The 27,445-nt window shown below is 37.3% G+C and overlaps 1 protein-coding gene across 1 annotated transcript in view; it reads left to right on the top strand.

Moving 5' to 3' along the window:
* Positions 1-17,920: 17,920 nt before the first annotated feature.
* The window catches only part of LOC149283967 (PI-PLC X domain-containing protein 3-like), a 45,187-nt gene continuing 35,662 nt past the window's right edge, over positions 17,921-27,445 (top strand). Inside the window, exon 1 of the mRNA XM_089497326.1 lies at positions 17,921-18,023. Within this exon, the coding sequence (XP_089353452.1) occupies positions 17,921-18,023 (103 nt within the window). The remainder of the gene's footprint in view (positions 18,024-27,445) is intronic.

Here is a 27,445-nt window from a genome sequence, read left to right as displayed (position 1 = left end):
TCTGTGTTACAAGTCAACGTTTCAGTCTTTTATTGTCAGACTTTCATCAGGACATAACAGAGACATAGCGTGTCTAACATTTATACTATGTGTAATTACAATCATTAGGAACAGAACTTACTGCACCTGAAGTGTTCACAATCACCAAGCTCGGCGTGTATCTCAACAATGTGCACATGCGCGTGACCTCATGGCAACGTTTACTAGGATTAACTAGATAGTCTAATATAAATCTGTGCCGATAGGGAGATCTAAGTGAGATGCCCGTGTACTATTAGTGTCTAGTGATATGATGCCTTATTAAAAAAACTAGGATGATCTGAAACATGGCATAATAAGTGTGATATGCATGAATAGAAGAAATCTGAAAGAAGAGAGATACTTTTTTTTTAAAGCACTTAATGCTAGTAAATATATGTTGAGTTCATTTTCTCATGCTCATTTGGTTACGTGAAAATGATTACACACAAAACGGTGAAAAACTATTTTGGACCGGCACAGAGGGGGCCAGGAGCGTATAGTTGCATCACGTGACCCCAATTTATGCCCAAGAGCAGCCAGACAGCAGGCTGCAGGAGCGGTGAGAAGTATGCGCTGGTCGGCGGGATGTATGTATATGTGTTTTTATATACGTATGTGATCATGGATGTGTAATTGTGTGTGTCAGCATGGATGTGTAATTGTGTGTGTCAGCTTGGGTGTGTAATTGTGTGTATGTGATCATGGATGTATAATTGTGTGTGTGGGGAGAAAGTTTGAGGGAACAGGGTAGAGATTTCCAGAGCATAGGTACAGCATGACGGTTATAGGTGTATTTCGATAAGCAGGTAGAGATGTAGGTGGGTGCACAACAACTCATTAATAAGTTTAATTAATAACGTGAATAGTGAAGACTATTAACTTTGCCAATCAACACTAAAACATAGGTAATTTTCCACATCTGTCCTTAGGTTTTCAATACAGACCAGAAGTCTATATAGTCATGAAAAATAAAGAAGAAAGCTAGCCCCTAATTTCTAATTTATAACAAATATAAATGCAATTTTTGTTATATATATCTTATATATGTTATATATATGATTAGCATCAATTATTTCCCAAAAATATTTGTAAACAAAAACGATTTTTAAACTTTCCATGAGCTCCTATAGTAAATGGTTTGCATATCGAGTCAAAGAGCCTTCGCTCTTATTCCTTGTAGTTAAGCAGCACATCCGGACATGTAGGAAAAATGTTGTGATGCTCTGTGAATATTCAAATCCCAAAATTTATTTGCAAGATGAATTTGTGAGATGCACTTGGGAATGCGCTTGAGTATTATTCACCTATATTAGTTTTCTATATTTTGATATTTTTCTACACTTTGATATTTTTCAACTATTTTGAATTGATTTTATGGGATTACGGATCAGATAATAAATATATATATATATATAATTTCAATTTCATTTTATTGTTTTTTCTTACACTCGCTCACTATCTCATCCTCTCTCACACTCTCTCACGCTCTCTCTTAATGCCTCCCTACCTTCTCTACTGGCCGCTTCCATGTCCCTGTCTTGTTCCCCCAGCTCTGCTTCTTCTCTTGACTCTTCGTGTTCTTCTGTCTTCTTTCTTTGACCATCTGGTGCACTTCTGCAAAAGACAGATTCACGGAGATAAACATTTCTGTACGTCTCCTTCTCTGTGAATCTGCATTATTCTGGCCTCTTGGTGCACCAAGCCAAAAAAGGCACCAAGTTGTTGACCAGTCTGAAAATCTTGGTGATTTTCTAGTTAGAAAGCTGTTTAGTCCCAAATGTTCCAACTGCATTGGATATACTGTACATAGCAGGCAAATAGTGATCAGATGGCCAGCTACTTATTTCATAAGTAGCAACACTCTGTTTTTCTGGTGAGTGAATCACGTTTCTGTACTATAATGCCCTCAGCAAAAACTTAAAAGTACACCATTACACTAGGCTATGTCCGAGGAGAAGAGAATTTAAGTAAAATAAAATGAATTGAAGTAAAAAATCCAATATTGCTACCATGGTAACCAATTATGCTACACAAAATGCAGCATGCTGCCTGTGGATCTATGGCGAGATCAGCTGGCTAGCATGCAGGAAGAAAACTGTGATACTTGCTGTGAATATCTCAGGGACTGGAGCATTGCAAATGCTCCCCCCCACCACCACCATAAAACACCCCTTCCAATAAAATAATCTAAAATATAAACAAGAACAGATAAATTAAATATATTTATATTTAGAGTTCACAAACCACATACTTGAACCACAACTGCCATGCTGAGTCTGGTGTGTGTTATCATATGGTGTGAGCAAGAATATTCCGCGTGTTACTAGTGTTAGCGTATGGTGCTAGAGTGTGTGCATGTGAGTGTGTTAATATGTGGTGTTGGGGTTTGCATGTTGATATGTATGTGTTAGTCTGTGTAAGTAAGAGTTTGTTTATGTGTTACTTACAGGCAGTCCCAATTGCCCCAGGCTCACCCCTGAGGTTGCCCAGCGACGCAACAATGGTGCAATACCTGTGGATAAGTATGCTAGCATTTCCTAGCAATAGTTTCTTTAGCATAGATATGATTTAACTCCTTATCTATGTCTACCCTGTAATATTTTGTGTACTGTGAGCTACATGGAATATGCGGGCAATCTGCATGCATGTACAGCCACATATAATGCACACAATAATATATGTATCTATAGGTTTTCCTAGTTTAAGGGTAAGTTGTTTCTAACTGGGATTTACAGCTATAAAGTAATTTGATGTTAAAGATACCTCAGGTATATATACTTAAATCTAACAGTTATGGTCAAAAACCATGGGCTCTTTTCATACAATGTATTTCTTTTTTGGTAAATGGCTAGACAATTTATTTTGTTGCCTGGATACAAAAAAGGATCTGCATATAAAACATTTAAGGGCTGTAGGGTACCTAAAATTCACCTGATTGTTGCTACGACAACATGTATGGATTAGCTTGAGAAATATGCAGCATATACAGTAATTAACCCCTTTAAGCATTACTTTTATATGTACGAATAAACAAACCTTAGCTTCATTTACATTCATTTTGCTTGCTGTGTTAATGCAGGTATCGCCAATCTCAGCACTGTGGTTAACACCTGACAAACACCTATACTAGTTTAGAGCAGTGATGCACCCTGGCGGAAGGTCATGAGGGTAGCAAGCCCCCACAGAGCCCGACCTTGGGAGGGGCACTCATACTAACACACCCAGGCACTTGCACAAACGCACACTGTTTTATATATATATATATATATATATATATTGGCTGCAGGGGCTAATATGGTGTATATATCGTCAGCAGGGACTAATATTAATATATATCGGCAGCAGGGGTTAATATTTATATATATCGGCAGCAGGGGCTAATATATATACAGTATATATATATATATATATATATATATATATATATATTGGCAGCAGGGTCTAATATTTACATATATCGGCAGCAGGGGGTAATATTAATATACATTGGCTGCAGGGGCTAATATTTATATATATCGGCTGCAGGGGCTACTATTTATATATATCGGCAGTAGGGTATAATATTAGTATATATTGGCAGCTGGGTCTCATATTAATATATATATATCGTCGACAGCAGGGTATAATTTTTATATATATCGGCAGCAGGGTTTAATATAAGTATATATTGGCTGCAGGGGCAAATATTAATATATATCGGCAGCAGGGGCTAATATTTATATATATCGGCTGCAGGGGCTACTATTTATATATATCGGCAGTAGGGTATAATATTAGTATATATTGGCAGCTGGGTCTCATATTAATATATATATATATATATCGTCGACAGCAGGGTATAATTTTTATATATATCGGCAGCAGGGTTTAACCCCTTAAGGACCGGGCTCATTTTTCGTTTTGTACCCTGTGGGACCGAGGCTGTTTTGACACTTTTGTGGTGCTTGTGTTCAGCTGTAATTTTCTCCTCACCCATTTAGTGTACCCACATAAGTTATATATTGTTTTTTTCAGGACAAGATGGTCTTTCTTCAGATACCATTATTTTGATCGTATCATCTTATTTACTATAAAAAAAAATAAAAAAACATGGTGAAAAATTGAAAAAAAAACACATTTTATGACTTTTATTTGAAAAATCTTTTACTCACCTAAAAAAGCAAGTAAAAAAACTAGCTAAATAGATTCTACTACTTGTCCTGAGTTTAGAAATACCCAATGTTTTTATGTTTTTTTGCTGTTTTTTGTAAGTTATAGGGCAATAAGTACAAGCAGCGTTTTATGATTTCCAAATCTTTTTTAACAAATCTGGTCAGTCTGCCTCCATCTCCTCTTTGGAACATCTTTGAAGCCGGTTAACTCAATTTAACCCATTCAAACCATATATTTTTGAAAACAAGACACCCCAGGGTATTCCAAATGCTGTTATTTTAACCCTTTCCATGCACCAATTATACAACTACACTTTGTCAAACTTTGTAATAGTAATTTTTTTTATTTTTTTTTCCACACAAATTGTACTTTAGTTATAGATATACAGGTGCTGGTATATGTCACTGTCAAACAACACCCCAATATGTGTTCAGCAACATCTCCTGAGTACAGCGATACCCCACATGCATGGGTTTGTCAGATTGTTTGGCTGGTAAAAGGCTACTTTTGGGGCATGCGTAATTCAGGTGGTCATTTGGTCATTGTGCCTCCCTCTCCTCTTTGGAATATCTTTGAAGCCGGTTAACTCAATTTAACCCATTCAAACCATATATTTTTGAAAACTAGACACCCCAGGGTATTCCAAATGCTGTTATTTTAACCCTTTCCATGCACCAATTATAGAACTACACTTTGTCAAACTTTGTAATAGTAATTTTTTTTATTTTTTTTTCACACAAATTGTACTTTAGTTATAGATATACAGGTCCTGGTATATGCCACTGTCAAACAACACGCCAATGTGTGTTCAGGAACATCTCCTGAGTGCAGTGATACCCGACATGCATGGGTTTGTCGGGTTGTTTCAGATTTAAAATGCCACATTTGGGAAGTGCGCTTTTTTTCGCCATTTTGGTCAGTCTGTACCTATGCCCTATCTTTGAGCTAGGCCACTCCAATTTACCCCATCAGCCATTTTTTTTATATATTAGACACCCCTTGGGTATTTGAAGTGCTTTTATTTTAACTCTTTGTTGAGATTTTTGAGAAATTTTAGCACTTGCTCAAAATAATAAACATTATTTTTTAATTTTATTTTATTTTTTTAATACTTTTTTTATATTTTTTTTTACACATTTTGCTGGTACTGGATGGTTCATCTAGTGACATCACTGCATAATTATTTTTAAATGTTAGCACATTTTTAAAAAAAAAAAATTTCCATTTTTTATTTTTTTAGAATATTTTACTAATCACATAGTGATTAGAAAGCTGGGCTCCATTGACTTGCATGGTTGAATGCAGTACCTGTATTCAACCAGCAAGTGGAGCCAGTTCTCTAGAGGGTCTGGAGACCCTCTAGCGAACTTTTTCGTCTTTATTGTTTTATTTCCCGGGCCGCCGCCATCTTGCTTGATGGCGAAGATCACCGGCAGTGGCGGCTGTGACCGCTCTCCGGAGCGGCCACAGCCCACCCAGAGGTAAGTGTTTGGTGTCGCTGGATGCCTCCTGATCGAGGCATTCCAGCGACACCATTTAAGTTTAGGAGGCGATCGTTGATCGCCTCCTAAACGCTTTTAAAACGGGCGTCCGCCGCCATACAATGTATGGCGGCTGTTGACGCCCCGGGAAGGGGCCAGACATGGCCCCCGATGCCGATCTCGGCCTTGCTGAATGCCTCGACATCGAGGCATTGCAGCAAGGCCGTTTAAGCGAAGAAAGTGATCCTTTATCACTTTCTAAGCTTATTTAATTTTTTGACCTTTTTTGAACCGGCAAAGGTCGCGAAGGGGTTAATATAAGTATATATTGGCAGCAGGGGCTAATATTAATATATATTGGCAGCAGGGTTTAATATAAGTATATATTGGCAGCAGGGGCTAATATTAATATATATTGGCAGCAGGGTCTAATATTAAAGAATGAAAAATATCTGTCAGTTCAGCTGTTATTTCAATCACAGTCTTTACTTCAAAGAGATAAGCACATATTATGTAGTTAAAAATGGATGTCTAACGCATATATATATATATATATATCTACATCTATATATCTATATCTCTCTCTCTCTCTCTCTATATATATATATATATATATAGTATATATGTAGCATTTTATAATTGCCCCCCCCCACTTTGGTCCTTCCCCCCCCCATGTGCCCCCCCTAAATATGAAAGCTGGAGACACCACTGGCAGCACATAACACACCGAATCTCTTGACCCCAATCACCCCAATTCATACTATGAACCCCTACATGTTATTTCTATTTTCTCTTTCCCTACTCCTTAAACATATTTCTTCCCTCTCACCCCTTGACAACCCCTCCACAGTCCACATCTCTCCTTCCCTTCTGCCATAACCCCACCTTAGCTCAAATTCCATTCTCTCTTTTCTACCTACCCTCCACACCACTAACAACTCTCAGGTGAAGGCATCCAAACCCCACAAATCACAATCCCATTTGTTATCTGTCTGTATCCTACTCCTTCTGTGGTTATGGGACATTGAATCTAACCCTGGGCCCACCATTCCAACCTACCTCTGCCCCCACGCCTTCCAAATTAACATAAACTACAACAATCCCTCCAATCTTAAATCAGTCCACTGATCACTTCTCCAACGGTCCCTTTTATCTGTCAGACCACAACCTACTAAATGTACCAAAACCTCCGTGAGTTCCGTAATTATGGTGAGAATGATTAATCTAGCTGTGGTGTTGAGGGTGGATTGGAGCAGTAAAAGGCAGGAGAGGGGGAGACCAGTTAGTAGGGAGTTGCAATTGTCCAGACAGGATATCTTAAGGCACTGGACATAGCCACCAGTTTGACTGGTAAGGTCAATCATGGTGATATTTTTACTTTGATAATGAGATTGTGGAGAATTAAAATGCTGACCATTTAAAAAAAAACTGTTTCAATTACAGACATCATTTTCTTTGTTTTACGTGTTTTAGTCAACTATGCAAGGAGTTATTTATAAAAAACATCTGAAATTTGGTACAAGCTATTAAAGAGAATGTGTTGTTTCACTTTGAAGCGGGTTAATTTATTATTGCATGAATGCTTCACTTCCAAGTTCTGAATCCTGCAATCTCATTTAAGTATTATTGTGTCCATGGGGAATGGAACAAATCTTTTACAATTTGCTTTTCAATTAAAACACAGGTTTATGTGTTTCAAATTATGGATTATCCTTGTCCATTGAGACCTTCAGCAATAGCTTTAAGAAGGGATTTTGGCTTTTCAATGTTTTTCAATTTAAATAATCTGCTGTGTAACTGTATTGTCATATGTATTGTTACAGAGAAAATGTTTATCTGTTTTATTTGCAGCACATTAGACAATGATGTGTATACAGTCCTGTGCAAATGCTATAGGTGTGAAAAAAATGTTGTAAAGTAAGAATGCTTTCCAATATAGACATGTCAAAAGCTTATTTCTAAAATTTAACAAAATGCAAAGTGAGTGAACAGAAGAAAAAACAAAATCAAATTAATATTTCGTGTGAATATCCTGTGCCATCAAAACTGCATCCATTCTTCTAGGTACATTTGCACACAGTTTTTTTAATGAACTCGGCAGGTAGGGTTATCCAGACATTGGAGAACTAACCACAGTTCCTTCAGCCTCAGTTGAGTCTCTCTCTTCATGATATGCCAGACAGACTTGAGGCTGTTGAGATCAGGGGCCTGTAGAGGCCATACCATTACTTCTAGGACTTTTACAAGGTCTTACTTCCTCTGAAAATAGTTCTTATCATCTGGCAATGTCTGTCTGCCCAGGCCCAGTGCCCCACTACTACTGCTGATCCTCTTTGATCGAACTCTGGGGGTACCTTTTTTACATTTCTATAATGAAAGGTTAGTCCAGAAGGTGGCAGGGACTCCTTTAGTTAACCTCCCTGAATGTCATTATTAAAAAAAAAGTCCCTGAGTCCAATCGAGACTAAAGACATTTGTTAAAAACATCCAACAAAATTTCCGCTCTCAGCATTTTTGCTATATTCGGTTGACCTCTAATTAAACTGAACATGGTTATTTCTTATAAATGATTAAAATATCATACTCATCTGCACTTCCTGTGATTGCAACTAAAACAGAATCATAAAACAGAATTGCAGATTATGATTTTCTCTAAACTATATACTGTTGATGATTGAGAAATTGTGGAGAACAATGAATGGTAGTAGACCCAGCAACCAGTATTGTTAGTGATTAAGATAACAAGGGCACCTAATTTGTTCTAAGGGATTCTTGCAATAGAGGATGATCCGTGAGTACCAATTTGTACTCCAGTTTGTTTGCTTGGAGTAGGTGGAACCCTTTGGCTGTGTTTGTTTTTCTTTATATGTATTGTCTGTTGATTCAATTTAGAAGTCACAAAATACTTTTCAGAAATCCCCAGTGATGAGTTTCCTATACCACCATATTATATCTGTATGTTTGTAATGTTTTGATTTATTATATATTAAATGGGCACTCCAGCATCCTTCACAGGTTACCCAATGTGAGCCAAATTTAAAAGTATATAAACTCTTGTTTTTTTTTATTGTTTGGTGCTGAAGGAGATCTGATATAGTTATGGGCACCTTTTTAAGTGACATTTCTACTTCCACAGAAGCTAGTATTTCCTAGCCTTGGGTGGTATAATGTAATTGAGCAGCATGCTGTTTAAGATTAAGTTAATGTTCTGTTTTCCATGATTCATTTAAGTGTTTTACATTAGTTCATCTTTACATTTTATTTAATATTATGCCATGCCTTTTCATAACTTAACATGGCCCTCACCACACATATAACGTTTGCCTGTGTTGTTGTAGATAAATTGTAATTTACTGTTTTAGCTATTGCATTTAGGTTTGTTACTGGGGTTATAATCTAATTTCATGGTTTATGTTAGCCCCTTACAAAAAAATTACTGCCGTTTTTCTGAAGTAATACTGCTGTTTTTTGGACTTGAAAAAACTGCAATACTGCACTTTTACTGCAGTATTACTGCACATTTGCTGCAGTTTTACTGCATTTGTAGTTCACTGTACTGCACTTTTACTGCACTTTTTTTTATATTGCAAACCTACAGTTGTACTTCAATGTACTGCAGCTTTATTGCATTTGTACTTCCGTACAAAAATAACTGCAGTAAAACTGCAGTACAGTGAAGTACAAATGCAGTACAACTGCAGTAAATGTGCAGTAATACTGCAGTAAAAGTGCAGTATTGCAGTTTTTTCATGTCCACAAAACTGCAGTATTACTTCAGAAAAACTGCAGTAATTTTTTCGTAAGGGACATATAAATAAAGATGTCTGTCATGTCTTAGCATTTTTGAAGACATAGCTCACATTCTGCTTGACAAGGTTGGTTTTTAGGATATATGACTGCATGAGTTTTTTTTTGGAAAAATCTCCCCACACTATATAGATAATGAAGCAAATGGCTAACAGTGTGCTTGGTTTCAGATGTGCTACTATATCAGAGCAAGTCGCATGGCATCACCTAGTGGCAATGTATGCAAATTAAATTTTGTAATGGTGAATATGTAAGTTACGTCTTTCTTGGTGATATCTCAAAGTGAATGTAGCCAACAAATTCACCCCATAAGAGACATTTTTCAATAAAGTCGTATTTAGCCATGTCTATGCTATGATTTGTGTTTTTGTGTTCTTAATCCTTTCTGTTTTGTAGGCAAAATAACATTCAGATTTCATTCTTATGTATATATTACACAAGTGATTTTAAATGTCAGTATGCCTTGGTATTTTAAAATCAATTTATGTACGTATCATCTCAAGATCCTTTAAACAGTGATGCATTTACCTTCTGATATGCCCTATGTCTGAGCTAGGACAGTACCCCCAGCCGTCTCCTCCTCATCAGAGTCAACACTGCCTTAAAAGGTGTGCCGTGCCTTTAAGGCACAAAGGGCCTGGATATGACATCATATCTCTGTGCTCTGTGTCTTAAAGGTGCACAGCATTTTCTACTGGGCTGTGTTGAGTTGGCACAGCCTCCAAAGTGTAAATGGGCTGGTTGAGGAGATCAAAGATCTCCCCTGTAACCAGCTAGTGAGCGGTGGGATACAGGGGGGGGGGGCTTGATCGTCCAAGCCATCTGCCAACCCCTGGACCTGCCTCCCTGGGCCTAGGCAGTCTAGGTCAGAAAATGTCACTGATTGTAACAGCTTCATGCTAGTATGTTGAATTATTTCTGATCATATAGGCCAGAATTCAATAGAGGCTCCACGGCATGATGGTTAACCCCTTGGACTTCAAATTCATTGAGGGCCTGATGATTGCTAGCATTTTTTTCACATTTCCTGAAGCTTCACTGACTTACCATGTCATCCTGAAATAAATTTAAGCTCCTGACCCTTACATGCTGAGTGGTTAACAAAACTGCACTCCCTTATATCTCTGCTCTTATCGCCAAATACTCTATTAACCACCAATGACTTAACATCACTGTACCTATCCCATGCAATTGCCTACTTTGTTTTGTCAGATCCTCCTCCAGTGGAGTATTCTAAGGTGATAGGTCCAGGGGGGCAGCAGCTCCTCTGCCAGGGCTGGTCCAAGATACTGTGCTGCCTTAGTCCAATAATAAAATGTTGCCCCCTAAAACCACACCCACTAAAACCACGCCTACATCTATTATGTGACACCCACATTAATGCACAAAGAATCTCATACTAATATACTGTCCAGAGACAGAAACTAACACATCCACTTAGACACTCACACCAACATAATCAGCCGCAACAACACTAACACACACAGTCAGACGCTCATACTAACAAACACGCTAACATACCCTGACACACACAGTGACACAACCTTACATACTCACACACACATAAGCAGACACGATTATATACTCAAACACACAGAAACTTATGCTAACACATACTCACCCAGACACTCACAATCACAACCAGGCACATTAACACAAACTGGCACTAATGCAACCAAATACTAAGACACACACTAACATACCCGCACACACACAAGTAAACAGTCTAACATAGACAAACACAGACACACACACTAATAAACACGCAAACTAAAATAGTCAGACACACACTAACATACCCTGACATGCTCACACATTCAGGCACACACTAATATACCCACACAGACACACTCACACACACTAACCAACACACAAACGAACATACTCAGTCACCGCACTAACATACCCAGACCAAGGCCACGCAACGTAGTATGATCCCACTTAACCTGCCTCCTCCTTAACGGCGCCAAAGAGAAAAATATATAAAACATAGTTCCCTAAAATAGACTATTTATTTAGAATTAAAAATGATGACTTTGCTTTTAGTGTTGTGTGTATTTGAGTCTAGTTTATGACATTGGTGGATTGCTAAGAATGCTGACATGAAGAACATTGTGCTGCTTTATAGTTTTATGGTGTTATAATTTAAAACTCTGTATTTTACTTAACAAGTACAAAAGAAAAAAACACCCAAATGTAAAATGGGCTTTCAAGCGTAAATATCTTCACAATAATGAGGGTATTGGAATATATTCATTGAATAGAAAACTTAATAGTATAAATTGCACTTTCCATTGATGTTCTAAATCATTGAATATAATCTGAAATGCCATTTTTGGTACTTATCATTGGTCATTTCTATGAGACATGCAGTAAATGTAGCATGTATTATAGGACCGCTACATAGTTACAATACATTTGAAAAGGAATTGTTATCAATTTAATATTTAGATTTGGAAAATACATTTAAAAGACATTTTGAATTATTAAATGTTAGACCCTCCACAGCAGTTTGTTCCTCTTAACTTTATTGTAAGATAGAGGAAAAATGCTAATATCCTTTTTCCCTTGCTGTTAGCAAAACCTAAATCCTTAATAAACAAATGAGCTAAATACTAGGACTCAAGAACTATTTCACTTGTTGCATTTTTCATTTGTAAGTATTATTCATTAAAAACAGGTACATTTGCTATGCACGATTCAGGAGTTTAGTGAACAGCAGGAATATCTTTTAAATTAATACACAGCTTTCCTTACAGACACTGAAATGGTTAACTGTCATTTGCATATTAATTATGCTCTTCCTGAGATTTTTACTTTAACGTAATAAAATTTTACTTTATGTAAGAAAGACTTACTTTAAAGAGAGGGTGATAAATATGTGGAACAACCTCCAAGCAAAAGAAGCTTACGGTCCACTGGACCCCTGAGATTTGTACTTTTATTTAATGTAAGAACATTATACTTAATGTAAGGCAGATTTACTTTACTGAGAGGGTGGTGGATATGTAAAACAGTATACAGAACTCCTAACATGTTTATTCTTCTTTTCCTCATCTTTGCACCTCTCCAACATAAGCTGGTGTTTTGGTTACGATTTTTAAAGATATTATTAAAAGTTGTTTTTACATTAAAAGGTGGGCAGCCACAAGACATCCCCCACCTCTCCCAATGAATGACCGGAAACCAGTCTTCACTGCGATACAGTGCTCCAAAAAAACGCCAAACTAAAAACGTGTCCAAAGAAAAACGCGTTCAGGCCGTGTATCAAAAGACCATGAATTCATCCTAATTGATAGGCACAAGTGCACCTTTCGTTTTCTCTTTTGCTGTAGGTAACCTTTCACACCTTGGCCTTGATTGTTTCCTGTGGAGTTTGCATTTGCTAATGCTTAATAAGCTGCACCTGTTAGATTTATTGGACTCTAAATGCTTAACACATGTACCAACTTTGAACCTTAACCTAATTTAAAATCTGTATGACCCCAGATAAAGAAACATCTTGTAATTACTGGAAACCATCCCAGAAAATGTACGAGAGAGAGAGAGAACTCTTCTACAGCATGCAAACAAATGAACAAACCTAACAACATTTCAGTGGTTTTAGCAATTCCTTTCCATCAGGGATTGACATAATTTTGAGAGATTTATACAAATGTATGAAAAAGTTAATATTCCTTAAAAAACAAGTTTAGATGAATCCGAATGCACAAGTCTTTAGTGCTTTGGGATGGGCATGGCCAAACGGCACTCCCCTACCTGGAGAAACAGTGCTTCCCCCACACATTTTTGCCACACATTTATACATTTTTGTATTGACATTTTAAATACAAAAAAAACAGCTTGATTGACTAGGTTAAGAAATGCACAACATAAATTCAAAATACCAAATGTCCATTTTTATTATAAAACACCAGAGCCAGGCATTCCACATAAAAATATTACACTATACCCATGTTAGCCATTAAATAAGAGCACTCTAATCTGGAATCTACTTACTGTAATTCTTTATATGTGTTGAATTAATAAAACAGTTTCTGCTTAAAATGAAAATGATTACATTAAGATCTAACCACTTTAGATAGAATTTTACAATGTAGAGTCAAAAGGCCTCGCGTAGTTCGGTTCATAAATTCCAGTATTCTCCCCTTATACATTATTGATTGATATATTAATTACACCTGATTCTGAATGATATAAGACTTTTCTCAATTAAAATATCGACATATTTACTGTTTCCAAGATTTAATCTCAGTGGTACTCAGATGCATTAATGGGCTCTATGTTTATTCTGGGTGCCCCCTGAGGACATCAACTCAGTATTGCAATTTTTTTTTCTTGGGCTCACAGTGGTCCAACATCACCAAAGACGCCAACTATTATAGCCCATGATTTACCTATGAATTTGGCTGAGTAGGCCTTGAGTTATATTTAAACTTTACCTCTCATCCAAAAAATATTGATGCCATAGTTCACTGGAAGTAAATATTACATGTATATATAAATGTTCCTGAACAATGCCAGGGTTATGCACTATGGCTGCCTGGGTGCTATACATCCAAGCTCACATATCAGTTTCTATGCAGTATTATATAATAAAGTCCAAAATTGACTCCAACATGCAATAAACTATTTATGGAACACTGTACATTTTGGTGAATAAACTACTTAGAATTAATGTTGATGATTTCTTGTTTTTCAATAATTTTCCTAATTATGTAGTAAGTTCTTCAATAAAGTGGTCACTTTATCTTCTTTGCATAAATATATTTATGATATATTACAGTTACACAGAAAAAAAAAGGTTGGAATGCAGCACTCAGTGGTGAGATGGTGCACGAGCCAGGGTACCACCAAGTCCTTCAATAAATCCAAAATAAAGAAGCAGAGGCTCAGCACTCAAATGGTAAGGTGAGTTTATTTCGCCTGTGTGGCATAAACTCACCTTACCATTTGAGTGCTGAGCCTCTGCTTCTTTATTTTGGATATTACAGTTACAGTCATCCTCACATCATCATGAAAAAAACAACACATCCTGTATATACTATAGGCATAAATAACAAATCCATGCATGCCTATTATATCCCAAAATGAAGCTAACAGGGATATGCCAATTGCTAGTGAGCTATCAAATACAATTATTGTAACTAGTTCTGAATTTGACTATGCAAGGAATGCAAACAATCATATCACTCAAAGCCAACCATCCAGTGGCGGATCTACCGGGGTCGCAGGGGTCGCGACTGCGACCGGGCCCCGGCGGCAGGGGGGCCCAAGCCAAGGGGCCGCCCGAAATCTTTTTTTTTTACGTTTTTTTTTTTTTTTTTTTTTTAAATAAGGCAGGGGCGTCCAAAATGCGGCCCGCGAGACCTCGAGGTGCGGCCCGCGTAAGATCGGCAGCCAGGGCAACCGATCTTACACGAGCCGCACCTCAAGCCCTGCTACTTACTTGTGGGAGGGTCTTCTGGACAGCACGGAGGAAGCGGAGTTCACGTGACTTCCTACTTCCTCTGTGCTTTAGCAGAGAAGGCAGAGGGAGGCCGCGCCCCCTGTTGAAGTCTGTGAGCGGCATCGAGGGAGCTGCAGTACAGGTAAGGGGGTGGGGAGGGTGTTTGAATGAGTGTGTGTGATTGAGGGAATGAATCTGTGAATTAATGATTATATGAATAAATGAGTGTGTGTGTGTGTGATAGCATGGATGTGTAAGTGCTGGAACCTAGGCATGATGGGACTGTGATTGCTGTTAGCAATCACACTCCTATCATGCCAAGTCAGCCAGTACATGCTGAAACCTGGCCAGCTGCCCCCTTGTGTAGTGATGCTGCCAGCAGTATGGGGTCTGCACTTACAGCCACCCTGTACCAGCATGTACTGGCTGACTTGGCATGATAGGAGTGTGATTGCTAACAGCAATCACAGTCCCATAATGCCTAGGTTCCAGCATTTACTGGATGGATGTGTAAGTGCTGGAACCTAGGCATGATGGGACTGTGATTGCTGTTAGCAATCACACTCCTATCATGCCAAGTCAGCCAGTACATGCTGAAACCTGGCTAGCTGCCCCCCTTGTGTATTGATGCTGCCAGCAGTATGGGGTCTGCACATCACTTACAGCCATCCTGTACCAGCGTGTATTGGCTGACTTGGCATGATAGGAGTGTGATTGCCAACAGCAATCAGAGTCCCATCATGCCTAGGTTCCAGCATTTACTGGATGGATGTGTAAGTGCTGGAACCTAGGCATGATGGGACTGTGACTACTGTTAGCAATCACACTCCTATCATGCCAAGTCAGCTAGTACATGCTGAAACCTAGCTAGCTGCCCCCCTCGTGTAGTGATGCTGCCAGCAGTATGGGGTCTGCACATCACTTACAGCCACCCTGTACCAGCATGTACTGGCTGACTTGGCATGATAGGAGTGTGATTGCTAACAGCAATCACAGCGAGCACAGTCCCATCATGCCTAGGTACCAGCATTTACTGGTTGCCTAGGCTAACAGCAATCACACTCCTATCATGCCAAGTCATATTGCTAATTTTGTCCTATTGTGTGTTACCTACTTTTATTAAATATGTGAGTTTTTATTATTATTTTTAAAGGTGGGGGTCATTTTCGGTTTTGGCTAAGTGAACCCTGAATGTTTTGGTCCAGAATTTTCATTTTAGTTCATCCCTAGAATAAATCTAGGGAATCCTGAATTTGTAGTCGCAAAACTTTCAAGGCCCAGAAATCAGTGAGAGGAAGAGTAAAGGTTTTGTGTCATTTTACTTTATTTTAATCTGCATATTTTATTAAAGGCCATATTTTTTGTCACAGTGAAAAATGAGTGCGGCCCGCGCACGTATACAATTCTGATGAAGTGGCCCACTGCAGAAAAAACTTGGACACCCCTGGATTATGCCCTTTGTACATGCGCCCCTTTTTCTTTGATTATGATTCAATATGTAAATTGAATTTGTTGAATTAGTTGAAAAAAAATTGTTGGGTAAAACTCATGTTTTTTGGGGGGGGTGAGGGGGTGGGGGGGCCCTTAACAGATTCTCGCACCCGGGCCCTGAGGCGTCTAGTTACGCCCCTGCAACCATCATAGTGTGGATGGAGCTTGAGCAACATTTCTCCCTGGATGCACTAGCCAGTTTCTGCAAGAAAAGACACCTGTTTTATTTATTTATTTATTTAATAAATGAGATCTCAGTGAGATTACCCAGGCACAGTGCCAATAAGAAACAGACATATGGAAACAATGTTTTCTGATAACTACAGAAACAGAAACAAGTCGGGTTTCTAATAGTTTACACAACGGGTGACATGCCATCCATACGCAGAATGAAAAAATAAAACAAAGTTATACAAAACGTTGTACTTACATTATACCAATATAATACAAATATAACTATAAATATAACTAACAAAGGGGTATTTTTCAACTGAGAGCAAAAATTAATTAAACAGAGACTCAACAATAAAAATCATAATAAAAATGTCATGTTTTTAAGTAAGCATTTGCCATACATTATACCAACACCTTCTACAGTTGTTTAATTGGTTGAGATGGAGAAGAAACTAATTGACAATAGGATGTTTGTCAACACAAAGCAAAGCAAAATTAATTAAACAGAGAGTTACCAATATAAATAATAATAATAATAATAATAATAAAAAATTTAAACTTTTTGCTTACATTATACCAACACCTTCTACACGTGTTCAATAGGTTGAGATGGAGAAGAAAATAACTGAAAAGGCAGTATTTCTCAACAGAGAGCAAAATAAATTAAACAGAGACTTAAAAATTAAAAATAATAATACAAAATGTAAAATTTTAAGAAAGCATTTTGCTTACATGATACCAACACCTTCTACAGTTGTACACTTGATTGTGATGGCGAAGAAAATAACTGGCAAGGGGGTATTTCTAAAGAAAAAGCAAAATAAACAGAGGCTAAACAATAATAAAAAAAATGTAAACTTTTAAGTAAGCATTTAGCTTACATTATACCAACACCTTCTACAGTTGTAGAGTTGATTGAGATGGAGAAGAAAAAAAACTGACAAGGGTGTATTTCTAAACAGAGAAAAAAGTAAATTAAACAGAGCCTTAACAATACCTTAAAAAATGCAGGTAATCAGAGGTATTAGAAATAGAGATTTTTATACTGTCAGAATGCAGCTCCATTGACTGAATTAGAAGCTAATGACTAATAATGTAGATCAGCATGTGTCTGTGCCAAGGCTAGGCAAGCACATGACTTTGCAAATAAGGGTGATTGATCAGAATGGTTGGCTGAGCATCGTGAGAGTCGTAGGCCAAGGCAAGTGGAGCCCCAGAGGTTGCCTATGCCTGACTCTGCGCCATCCTGTGGGTGTGGTACAGATCAGTTGTAAACTAGCGGTGCAGGAGCAAACAGTGGATGCAGAGCACATCCAGGAGTCAGACACAGCGTGTGGACGGCACAATGGCTTCATCTCAAGGGAAGAGCGATCTGCAATCCGCAGACTGGATGGCAAGTTTGCCACAAAGGATCCACAGGGTCCCCCTCACCAGCCTGGCCATCCCAGGTAGGCTGCATGTCAACCGGGTTATATATATCGACAGAAAGGGGATCTTATGCATTGAGAGTGTGCGTCCTAATGTGTGTCAGTGTGTCCTTCTCTGTGGATGACAGCGTCTCTCTGCGCATCAGTAGACTATATGGGATTCGGAGGCTCTGCGCTAGAAATGCCAGTATTTCAGCATTTAATAAAGAATCTGAAATGAAAGGAATTGCCATGTGCCTACAAAAAAGAAATGTGTCTATGTATGTATTCTGCTCAAAGCATATATATACATTATATATATATATATATATATATATATATATGTGTGTGTGTGTGTTTGTGTCTTTTTATGTGTGTGTGTTTGTGTGTGTATGTGTGTGCATTATCGGCGCTGCATGGGTTCTGTTGCCTCCTGCGAGTACTGTGTATAAATCTGTGCAGATTGGGGTTTTGATGTGAGGTCTGTATGTTACAGAGCTGCCATGGCTCACATTAGTGAATACAATGCTATTGCTAGGTGACTGATGATGCATTGTGCCTGTCCTTTATCCATGTGTGTTGGGGGGGGGGGGGTCATGACTGCACAACTTGTGAGTTTGGCTAGAATTATTTTCATGATGAGGTCAAACTGAAAACATCTTGAGAATTCATGAACATATGGGATGACAGATGATGCATGACTTATTTACATATGGGCAAAGATCTAGAATTGACCTGTAATTAAGATCTGGGGGTTGATATTAACCCTTATCTCCTGGTGTCCATCTATAGTCCTAGCATTTCCCTTCTGCAGATTGTTAATGGAAGGTGACTTTTCGTCTTAATGGTGACAATAGGAGCGGATTATTCTCTATGACATAGGATTGAGCTGATTCATTTAGATTTAGAGGAACATATAATAATACTCTGCTAGATAAGTTTGCTACAGCACATTGTGAGTCATGGTCCAACATTATTATTAGTATTTATGGTTTTATAAAGCACCGTCGTATTCTGCATCACTGTACAATGGAAAAGATAAAAACAGATGGAATACTGGTTGGGATTAAAGTGTATGGAACACAAGATCCCTTGACTTTCATGAATGTGGAGACAATAGATTGTAAGATCCCTTGAGAAAGGTACTCTTCTGTACCAGTTTTAAAGTGAGTTATTGTAATTAAAAATTGTTTTTGTTAAATATTTTCACTGTCCCCTATTGTAACAGAGCTACAGAATCTTCTGGTGCTATATAACTGTAATGTAATGAATGACCTTGTGGACAATTCCGGCTGACAATGATTTTTTTTTTATTATTTTTTTGTGCAATGATATAAGACAAAAGACACCCAACATCAAACAGGCACAAGGCAGCCTGTATTAACCCCCAAGTAACACCTCCTCCTCTCCTCTGAAATGAAATGGACAATTGAGCGTTCCAAAATAAATGAAATGTGAATCTGTTGCCTGAAGCCAACGCCAAGACTGTATGTAATCTTCTAGGTGACTTGCACAGTAGGCAGTAAAATGCTGACTAAATTGTAGGGTATCCAAGGTTAAAAGATAATATGAGAGACCTCCAGGGTCATGTTAACACTTTGAATGCCAGCAGGATGCACATAGACCTCCTGTTCTCAAGAGGCCATTAGCAGTTTGGATTAATATAAAAAAACCCAGTAATCCTAGTTTGTTCACAATAAGACATTACTAGTACTGCATCTGCCTAACATGCCGTGTAGTACCCCAGGATAAAAAAAAGGAATGCAGTATGTAGAAATGTACATTTTAACATGAAAATCTGTTATTAGAGCTTTCCCTTTTGACACATCTCTTGTATATACATTCATATTCATATGAAAGCATGTCTTAGGATACATTTATAATAAATATAAATGATCAGTTTAAGTGATGTTACTTTTTATTGAGAAGGTGGTAGATAAATGGAACAGCCACTCATCAGAAGTAGTGGAGGCTAATGCAGTGAGTGCATGGGAAATGCATAAAGCTATTCTGAACCTCAGGCAAGACTGATAAGGTCTGAGTCTCAATATCAGGAAAAACGGCAGACTAGCTGGGGCCGAATGGTTCTTATCTGCCATCAAATTCTATGTTTCTGTGTGTACAAGCGGTGATTAAAACATGCTGCCCTACCCTGACATTATTACTGGTATATGCAAATAATAATAACAACAACAACCAATTTTCAGATAAATGAAATGTACTCGGGGGCACTGTTCTCTATATACACCTGATGAAAACTAAAGAAATTATGAGCCCAGCTAAATGCTTCTTATTGTTAAAGACAATGATTACATAAAATCAATAGACAAGGATAAATAAACTGCTTAACAGCATATATTAGTATATATATGTCATATTACATTTTATTTATAGAGCATCAGCATATTATTTATTGATATTTAAAGCACCATCATATTCCACAGTGCTGTACAATGGATAAATAGGACATAGCAAGTTGTGTGTAACAACGTGGACATTCAGAAAGTTAACGAGAACCTTGCGCAAAGGAGCTAACAATCCACCATATTCTATACCCTATGTTGCCAGCTTTTCACATACTGCATAGTTAAAGAAAAAAAAGAAATAAACTGCCTTTCTCTTAAATTTTAAGAATACATCCATCTAATTGTACAGAGAATACATATGTTTGCATATGTGCTTTTGTAATTTTTTCCGCCATCAAAATGTATACTAATTTGCTTTGTCAAATAAATGATCTGCTAACTACTCATTGTAAAAACTTAATTTGCACTGATTTTATTTTTTTTCTTGCAATTAACCCCTTAATACCTGAACAGTTAGCAGCGTTGAGAACTGGAGGCCCAGCGGTCTGGACTATGCTATGTAAAGGCTTTATTATTGATTTCAACATCTTCTCTATGTTCATGTTTCAGTACCAGCCAAATTGATGAAAATCTACATTTTCAGTCCTTTTATGTTATTGCACATATGATAATATGGAAGCAATGGTGAGGCTTATCTTCGAGTGACAGCACAACATAATTTATTCTGCTTTGCATTTGGGTGCTAACTTTGTATTTGTGGATAGATAATTGATGTTTATTAAATATATGGTAATCAGCTTGATAAGCAGCACTTCTGAAATTACTGTTAACAGCTGGAATATGCAGCTGCTGATTGACAATACAGCACAGAAAGACTGTTTTCTCACAGTTAATGGAGCACAATTTTAAAGATTATTAAACCCGGAAAATAACAAGTCCTAAGTAATAAAGGGACGGTAAAGCCACATAAGACACTAAATAAGAAATACCATATGCACATTGATTCATATATGTGTTCCCATGTGCAATATTCAAGCCAGACGACACTGGATACTATAAATATTTGATTAGACTGGTTTATACACACTGTATGAAGTTACACGTGTGATAGTTTGGAAAGTGAGGGATAGGAACAGTCAAATTTTTGACAAAAATGTAAATTGCCACATCGCAACATGTATATTTTTCACAGATACATATATATATATATATATATATATGACTGAAATATATATATTTCACTCCTTCACCCCTATTCCAATGATCTTTTGCATGTCTCTGAACTTCCTGCCATCCCGTTGTTCCTGAAATTCACTTCCTAAATTTTTAGTGAAGAACAAGACCCTTTGGGGTACAGCTCCAAAAAGTCTTGTCTTACCTACATCCTTTGAAGTCATTGTATTGACTCCAATGTTTCATATCCCAAGGACACCCTGCCATCATTGAGAAGACAGGAGAGTCAAAGTGATTGACACAACCTGGTGACTTGAGCTTGTAGAACGTTAGATAGAATATACCAAGAAAATTACAGCAATGTACATTTCAGGGTGGGTTGGAGACATATCTACTCAAAGTTTTCATTAAACTTCACTTACTTTAACAAGGATTTGACAAAACGGTTATTTATGTGTCACTGCATTTGAAATGTTCGTGTGGAAGCAGGAATAGGGCTGTGAAAGGACTTACATTTGTGACGTGGCATTGCCCTTGCTTACTTTTACAGTAAAATATTTTTTTTCAATACTTTTTTTCTGCCTGGAGACTCCATTAGAGTAAATGAGAAACGAATGAAGATCTTGCCAACTTAGTCATTATATCAGATATGTCATTATAGTCAGAAATAGGCAGCCATTCTTATCGTTAGTGTTTGATGTCGCTCTCACAAAGATATATTTGGTAAATATATAAAACGTGCTGTATCAGATGTGGCGTCTCATTAGAATACGTGGAAAAAATGGATGTCATCAGTGCCACCCGGAGAAACGTTTGTTAAACTTGAAACTTCCAATAGCATTTATTTTATTCTAATTGTTAAACCGAAACCGATTTTTCTATTAAATTACATTGACCTTTTTCATGATACTTTCATTTATCTGAATATTCAGGAATGCTTCATTAATATGCAAATGTTATATTTGGATCAACTGACTGTTACCTTTTAAAATAGGACCACACTTCATCTTGAACGATATATTTGCAAACACATTATTTAATGTTTAATCTAAATCATATTCTGTCACCCTGCAACTAGATCTTGTTCCAAATTAGAATATGGTACAAGCAGCCAAATACAGGGTGAAGATTGTATTGACTAGACTTGTGCATTCGTATTCGGACGAAAAAGTAAAACAAACACGAAGGGTGAGTTTTCGTTGTTCAGCCCGAATACAGAAGAAACTAACATGGCGGCGGCAAAACGTATACGAAGGCGAAGACACACAACACGAAGAATCTTCGTGTTCGTCTTCGTTTACTAATCTCTCTGGCCCCTTCCCCATCTAGCCTACCTTATCTACGCAGTATCGCAGGGGTTAACGGGAGCGGAAATCCGTAGGTTCACCGTCAGGAATTAAAGGGCCGTGCAAGCAACTCTATTGGTCACCTGTAGGGGCCTACTTTAGCATCAACCAATGAAGTGCAGGTGCCCTCTTTATTAACTTCAATCCAGAATCTAGAAGTTTGAAAATGGGTGGGTAGAGATTTTAAGGTTTATGGTTCTTTTGACATTAACCCCTTAAGGACAATGGGCGGTCCCTAAACCCATTGAAAACAATGCATTAGGAGCCCGTACATATACAGCCTTTGTCATTAAGGGGTTAATAACCTACATTGCTGTCAGCAGGACATAAGGACCACAGGACCATGACAGATGAGTAGTTCACAACCAAAATGCAAAGCTGTAATCTGAAGTTTAGTAAGTGTCAGGATAAACCAAGGTCAACCAAAGGTAAACAGCCTTTCCATATGGCAAATGTGATTGCTCACACGGCGCCCCTGCATTTGCGTGTTGCTGAATGCCTCAATATTAAGACACTGCAGGAACACCGGCTGAGCAAAGGGTGTCGTCTTTCTAAGCTCATTTAACCCCATAACAAGCCAGGCATGTCAATTGCTGTTAACTCCTTATTTTTCTGCAACTGACTTGGTATGTCAGTTGTCATTAAGGGGTTAAAATGTGTTTATACAATTATGGATATCAAGGATGAGGAAAGATATGGCTTTGTTAGAGGCATAATTATGTAGGTTTATTCTAAATAGGGAGGATGTTGAGCGTTCTCCAGTGCCGATTTTCAAGCAAGGCTCTCATTTCTAAAGTGAACATTATGTATGTATACATTAATTCCATTGAAAATTGCACATAAAAGGAACACTAGATGAAATTACAGAGTTTGAGTGTAATCTTCAGGAACGTCTATCATAAAATTGTTTTTAAAATGACAGCTGGAAATGGCTGAAACTTGTTGGTTTGGGATTAAGTATTGTTAAGAAAACAGAGTATTATAATTTACAAGGGTCTCTGTTTCAAAGACGCCAAAGTGAAAATTCATGGGGGTCCAAATGAGCATACTCTTACACAAAAATATATTTTACAAATTCTAAATGAGCAACTTAGTAGCATTTTAAGGTAGGATGGAAAGTGGAAAAGATGGAATAATCTTTATAGAAGTTGATGATGAGCCTGTGACTTGGACAGGGGTGTGCTCCCTACTTAGGATCAAGCAATTTATGGAAAACCGGAAAGTGTCCTTAATACAACACATTAGTCTTTTTCATTTGTACCCTTTCTGTTAGTTCATGGAAATGCCCATACAGATAAGAGTGGTAGGAGAGAAACTCTCCGGAGTCTTTTTATTTTTCAAGCTTCTCAGGAAAGCCTATGCAAAAAGACACTGCCAGCAAACAATTGTAGTGAAGTCTCTTCCACCGCGATCAGCTTTGGGCAGCTCACAGCCCCCTAGCATGCATTAGTGTCCTTAGGGTGAGGCCACTCTGGTTGGCCATCCATGCTGTGTCCTTGGGTCTATTGCTCAAACTGCTTGATTACTGGTTACGGTAATGGCACTTTACTCTAACTTACATTTACGTGCTTACATTTGCACTTTGAATGAAGGCCCATGTACAAGCAGCAGGGAAATGTGTGGTAATTTTGCTGCTGCATTGTGTACATTTGGGATACTCAGATTTTGCTTCCATATGTGGGGCTTCCTGGACAAATAAGGACCCTGAGCATACACTTTAGTGGTTGGTATGGTAGCCTTGCCCTACTCTCGGTACTTAGGCGGTGAACAGATTTCCAAGGTGCTTTGTTCTACAGTATTTATTAGCATAAAATAAAATGACTGTTCTCTCTGTAGGAAGTAATCTCCATGTGAAAGCTACAAATAATCTAATTTTCATTAAACCAATCCGTAGGTTCATTTTCATTCATTAGTATTTTTTTTTATCTCAAAATTTGCATCGGAAATGGATTTTCGTTCATTACTAACACTGCAAGGCGTCTAGGAATAGCTGTACAATAAATGATTTGCCCTGAAGTAAACAAATATGTTTAACTATTTCAAAAGCCGAGCTACAAACAGAAAAATGCATTGGGTTCCATTAAAAAAAAAAAATACATATTATAGATTTTTTGTGGCGGAAGAAGCTTCTGTACTGTGGGTTAAGGATCCAGTGCTTCCTGTTTTGGTTTTAAAGAAGATGCTTGAAGTCAGAGCATTTGTATTGGTTTTCCACCATGACCTTTGAACTAACCTACTCAAATGAAAAAGTCTCTTGGAATATAAATTTGAAATCCAGCTGAAACTAATGCACTGGTACGTAGGCTATTGAAAAATCTACACGGTAGGCTGAAATTATGACCCTAATAATATAATAATAATATAATAATATTTTGACTGTTAGGAGATGGATACATTGCCTATCTCGTAATGTGAAATTGCACTTGCCCTGCAGCCAGTAGTGTTTTAGTAAATTTTATTGCTATGTACAGTACAGTACAGCTCAGTTCTGGGACAGTTGCATGTCCCATTGTGATGAGCGCTTTATGAAATGGACTATTGTTGCCTAAGATGAAAAGTGGTACTGGGAACCAATGCCGTCAAATTAATGCTGGTGTCAGGTATCTCCACTAGGTTCACTTGTGTGTTAAAGTGCTTGCGCACAGCAAAATGTCTTTGTACAACACTTATGATCGCAATGTTTTTTTTTATTCTTTTTTAAGATCCATTTCATAGTTGTTAAATGGTACATTGTAACTTTATCAGGAATCTATGTTTAACTCCTCTCATCTAAGTGGCCCTACAGCATACTTGGAAACATATCCGATTTAATTCTCTGGGCTGAGGAAAAGTGTAGTCATGCTCACTACCTCTTATGTTCTGCTTAGTCTTAACTGGTTGTAGTGTTTCCCCCTAATCTCAGCCACACTCTCAATGGTGGAGAAGAGTGAAGCAGCCAACCCTGAAAATTTACCCAGCTCTGCGCCTTAGGGTAATGGGGACCCTAAGGATCTAATTAATCATCTTTTATAGTAGTGCCAACACTACATGCAGCGTCCATAAATCCATAACTAAAACCAATTTAAAAAAAAATTAAAATTTATATGAATTTTAAATACATTTTATATTGTATTTTATGGTATTAACAACAATAATAACACATATCTTGAAAACCTGATTATATTACAAATTTAAGTGAGCTTCATGCACACTTCAGACCCATTTGATCCACTGTGTCGTCTAATAATACCTAAATGGACTGCTGTGCCACTAATACCAACGGCTTTATTTGTTAATAGCTTATATTGATTTTTTTTTAGGAAGGGGCTGTAGTTTTGTATCTAATTTGTAGTCTGTTCTGTTATATTTGATGAAAGTTAAAAATATTAACCAGACAGCAATTAGAAATTCAGCTGGTGTCCTAAGCTCCGTTTGCAAGATGAATACAAAAGAGCCTCTATCATTCTGTCTACGGCCCTCATTTTATTCCAAATACGTTAAGCTTTTTTTATTACTTTGACTTGAAATATTAATATTTCAGATGGAATATTAGTGAGTAAATCATATTTAATGAAAGTTGAATCATACGCGAATAAATAACTAAAATAAAGTGAAAAGGTAAGATGAAAACTTGTATACAAAGAAGTCTTACAGAAGAACAATATGATGTACGGTATTATGATGTACGGTATACTGTAAAGTCATTATATATATTTATTCAGCAAATAATCATCCAATGAAAAATCTTAATTCGCACCTCACTACACTTTATTTATAATTTATTAGCAATTTCCGTATTGATATTACAATAGGTGCATGGTAACACATGGGTAGTTATCATTCGAATACCAAATCTCTGGAAATTTGGTACATAAAATAAGAGTTATTATAAAATAAGAGTAAAATAATTACATTATTTTTTTGTTGTTGTTTGCAAACTATATATCAAAAGCCACAAAAGCTAGTTTTCAGTTGATTTATTATAACTAGACCCACATTTATCCTTGCCATTATCCACACAAAAAATTCCACTGTGCTTATTAAAGTGTGTTGATGAAGCGTTACGAAGTTCCTCAACTGTAGATACTTTCATTTTCATACCCACGCCTGGTCGGAAGCTGTGAGATCCTAGCTTCAGTTGATAAGGGAGGAAATAGTTTTTTATTTTATTTCTTCTTATTTATTTTGGTAACAATGTTGTCATGCCTTAGTCTACAGTAACCAACAAAAGAAAACTAGAAGTGTAAATCAAAACCAAAGAGTGTATCAAGGGATACACAACTACACCAAGGATAAGTCCCACATACAGCAGAGATGGAAAAATACTGTTAATATTAGGGGTTCATTTGTATATATTTTTTTATTTATTGTTTGGATGTCATATCCATTTAAAGTACAGAGAATATTGACATTTAGAAAGTGCTGGAGGTATAATGTATCCACATATTCCTAATCTTACCACTGCAGCGTCAATAAACTGCCCTTCCACTCTTTGATTTCATGTACACATTTGTCTTCTTTTGATGTAGCACTATGTATTTTTAATTTATTTATTTTTATGTTACAAGTAATTCCTTTTGTTTCCAGTGTGGGTGCTAATTTGGCTTGGCGTTGCTTTGTAGTGAGTAGGAGCGGCCATAATGTCTTTTTGGGCTCCCTC

The sequence above is a fragment of the Sceloporus occidentalis genome, unplaced genomic scaffold, assembly GCF_023333645.1.
Source record: "Sceloporus occidentalis isolate IW3139 unplaced genomic scaffold, rSceOcc1.0.p SCAF_101, whole genome shotgun sequence".
NCBI classification, from domain to species: domain Eukaryota; kingdom Metazoa; phylum Chordata; class Lepidosauria; order Squamata; family Phrynosomatidae; genus Sceloporus; species Sceloporus occidentalis.
The sequence above is the reverse complement of the archived record's forward strand: the minus strand, read 5'-3'. Positions and strand labels throughout refer to the sequence as shown.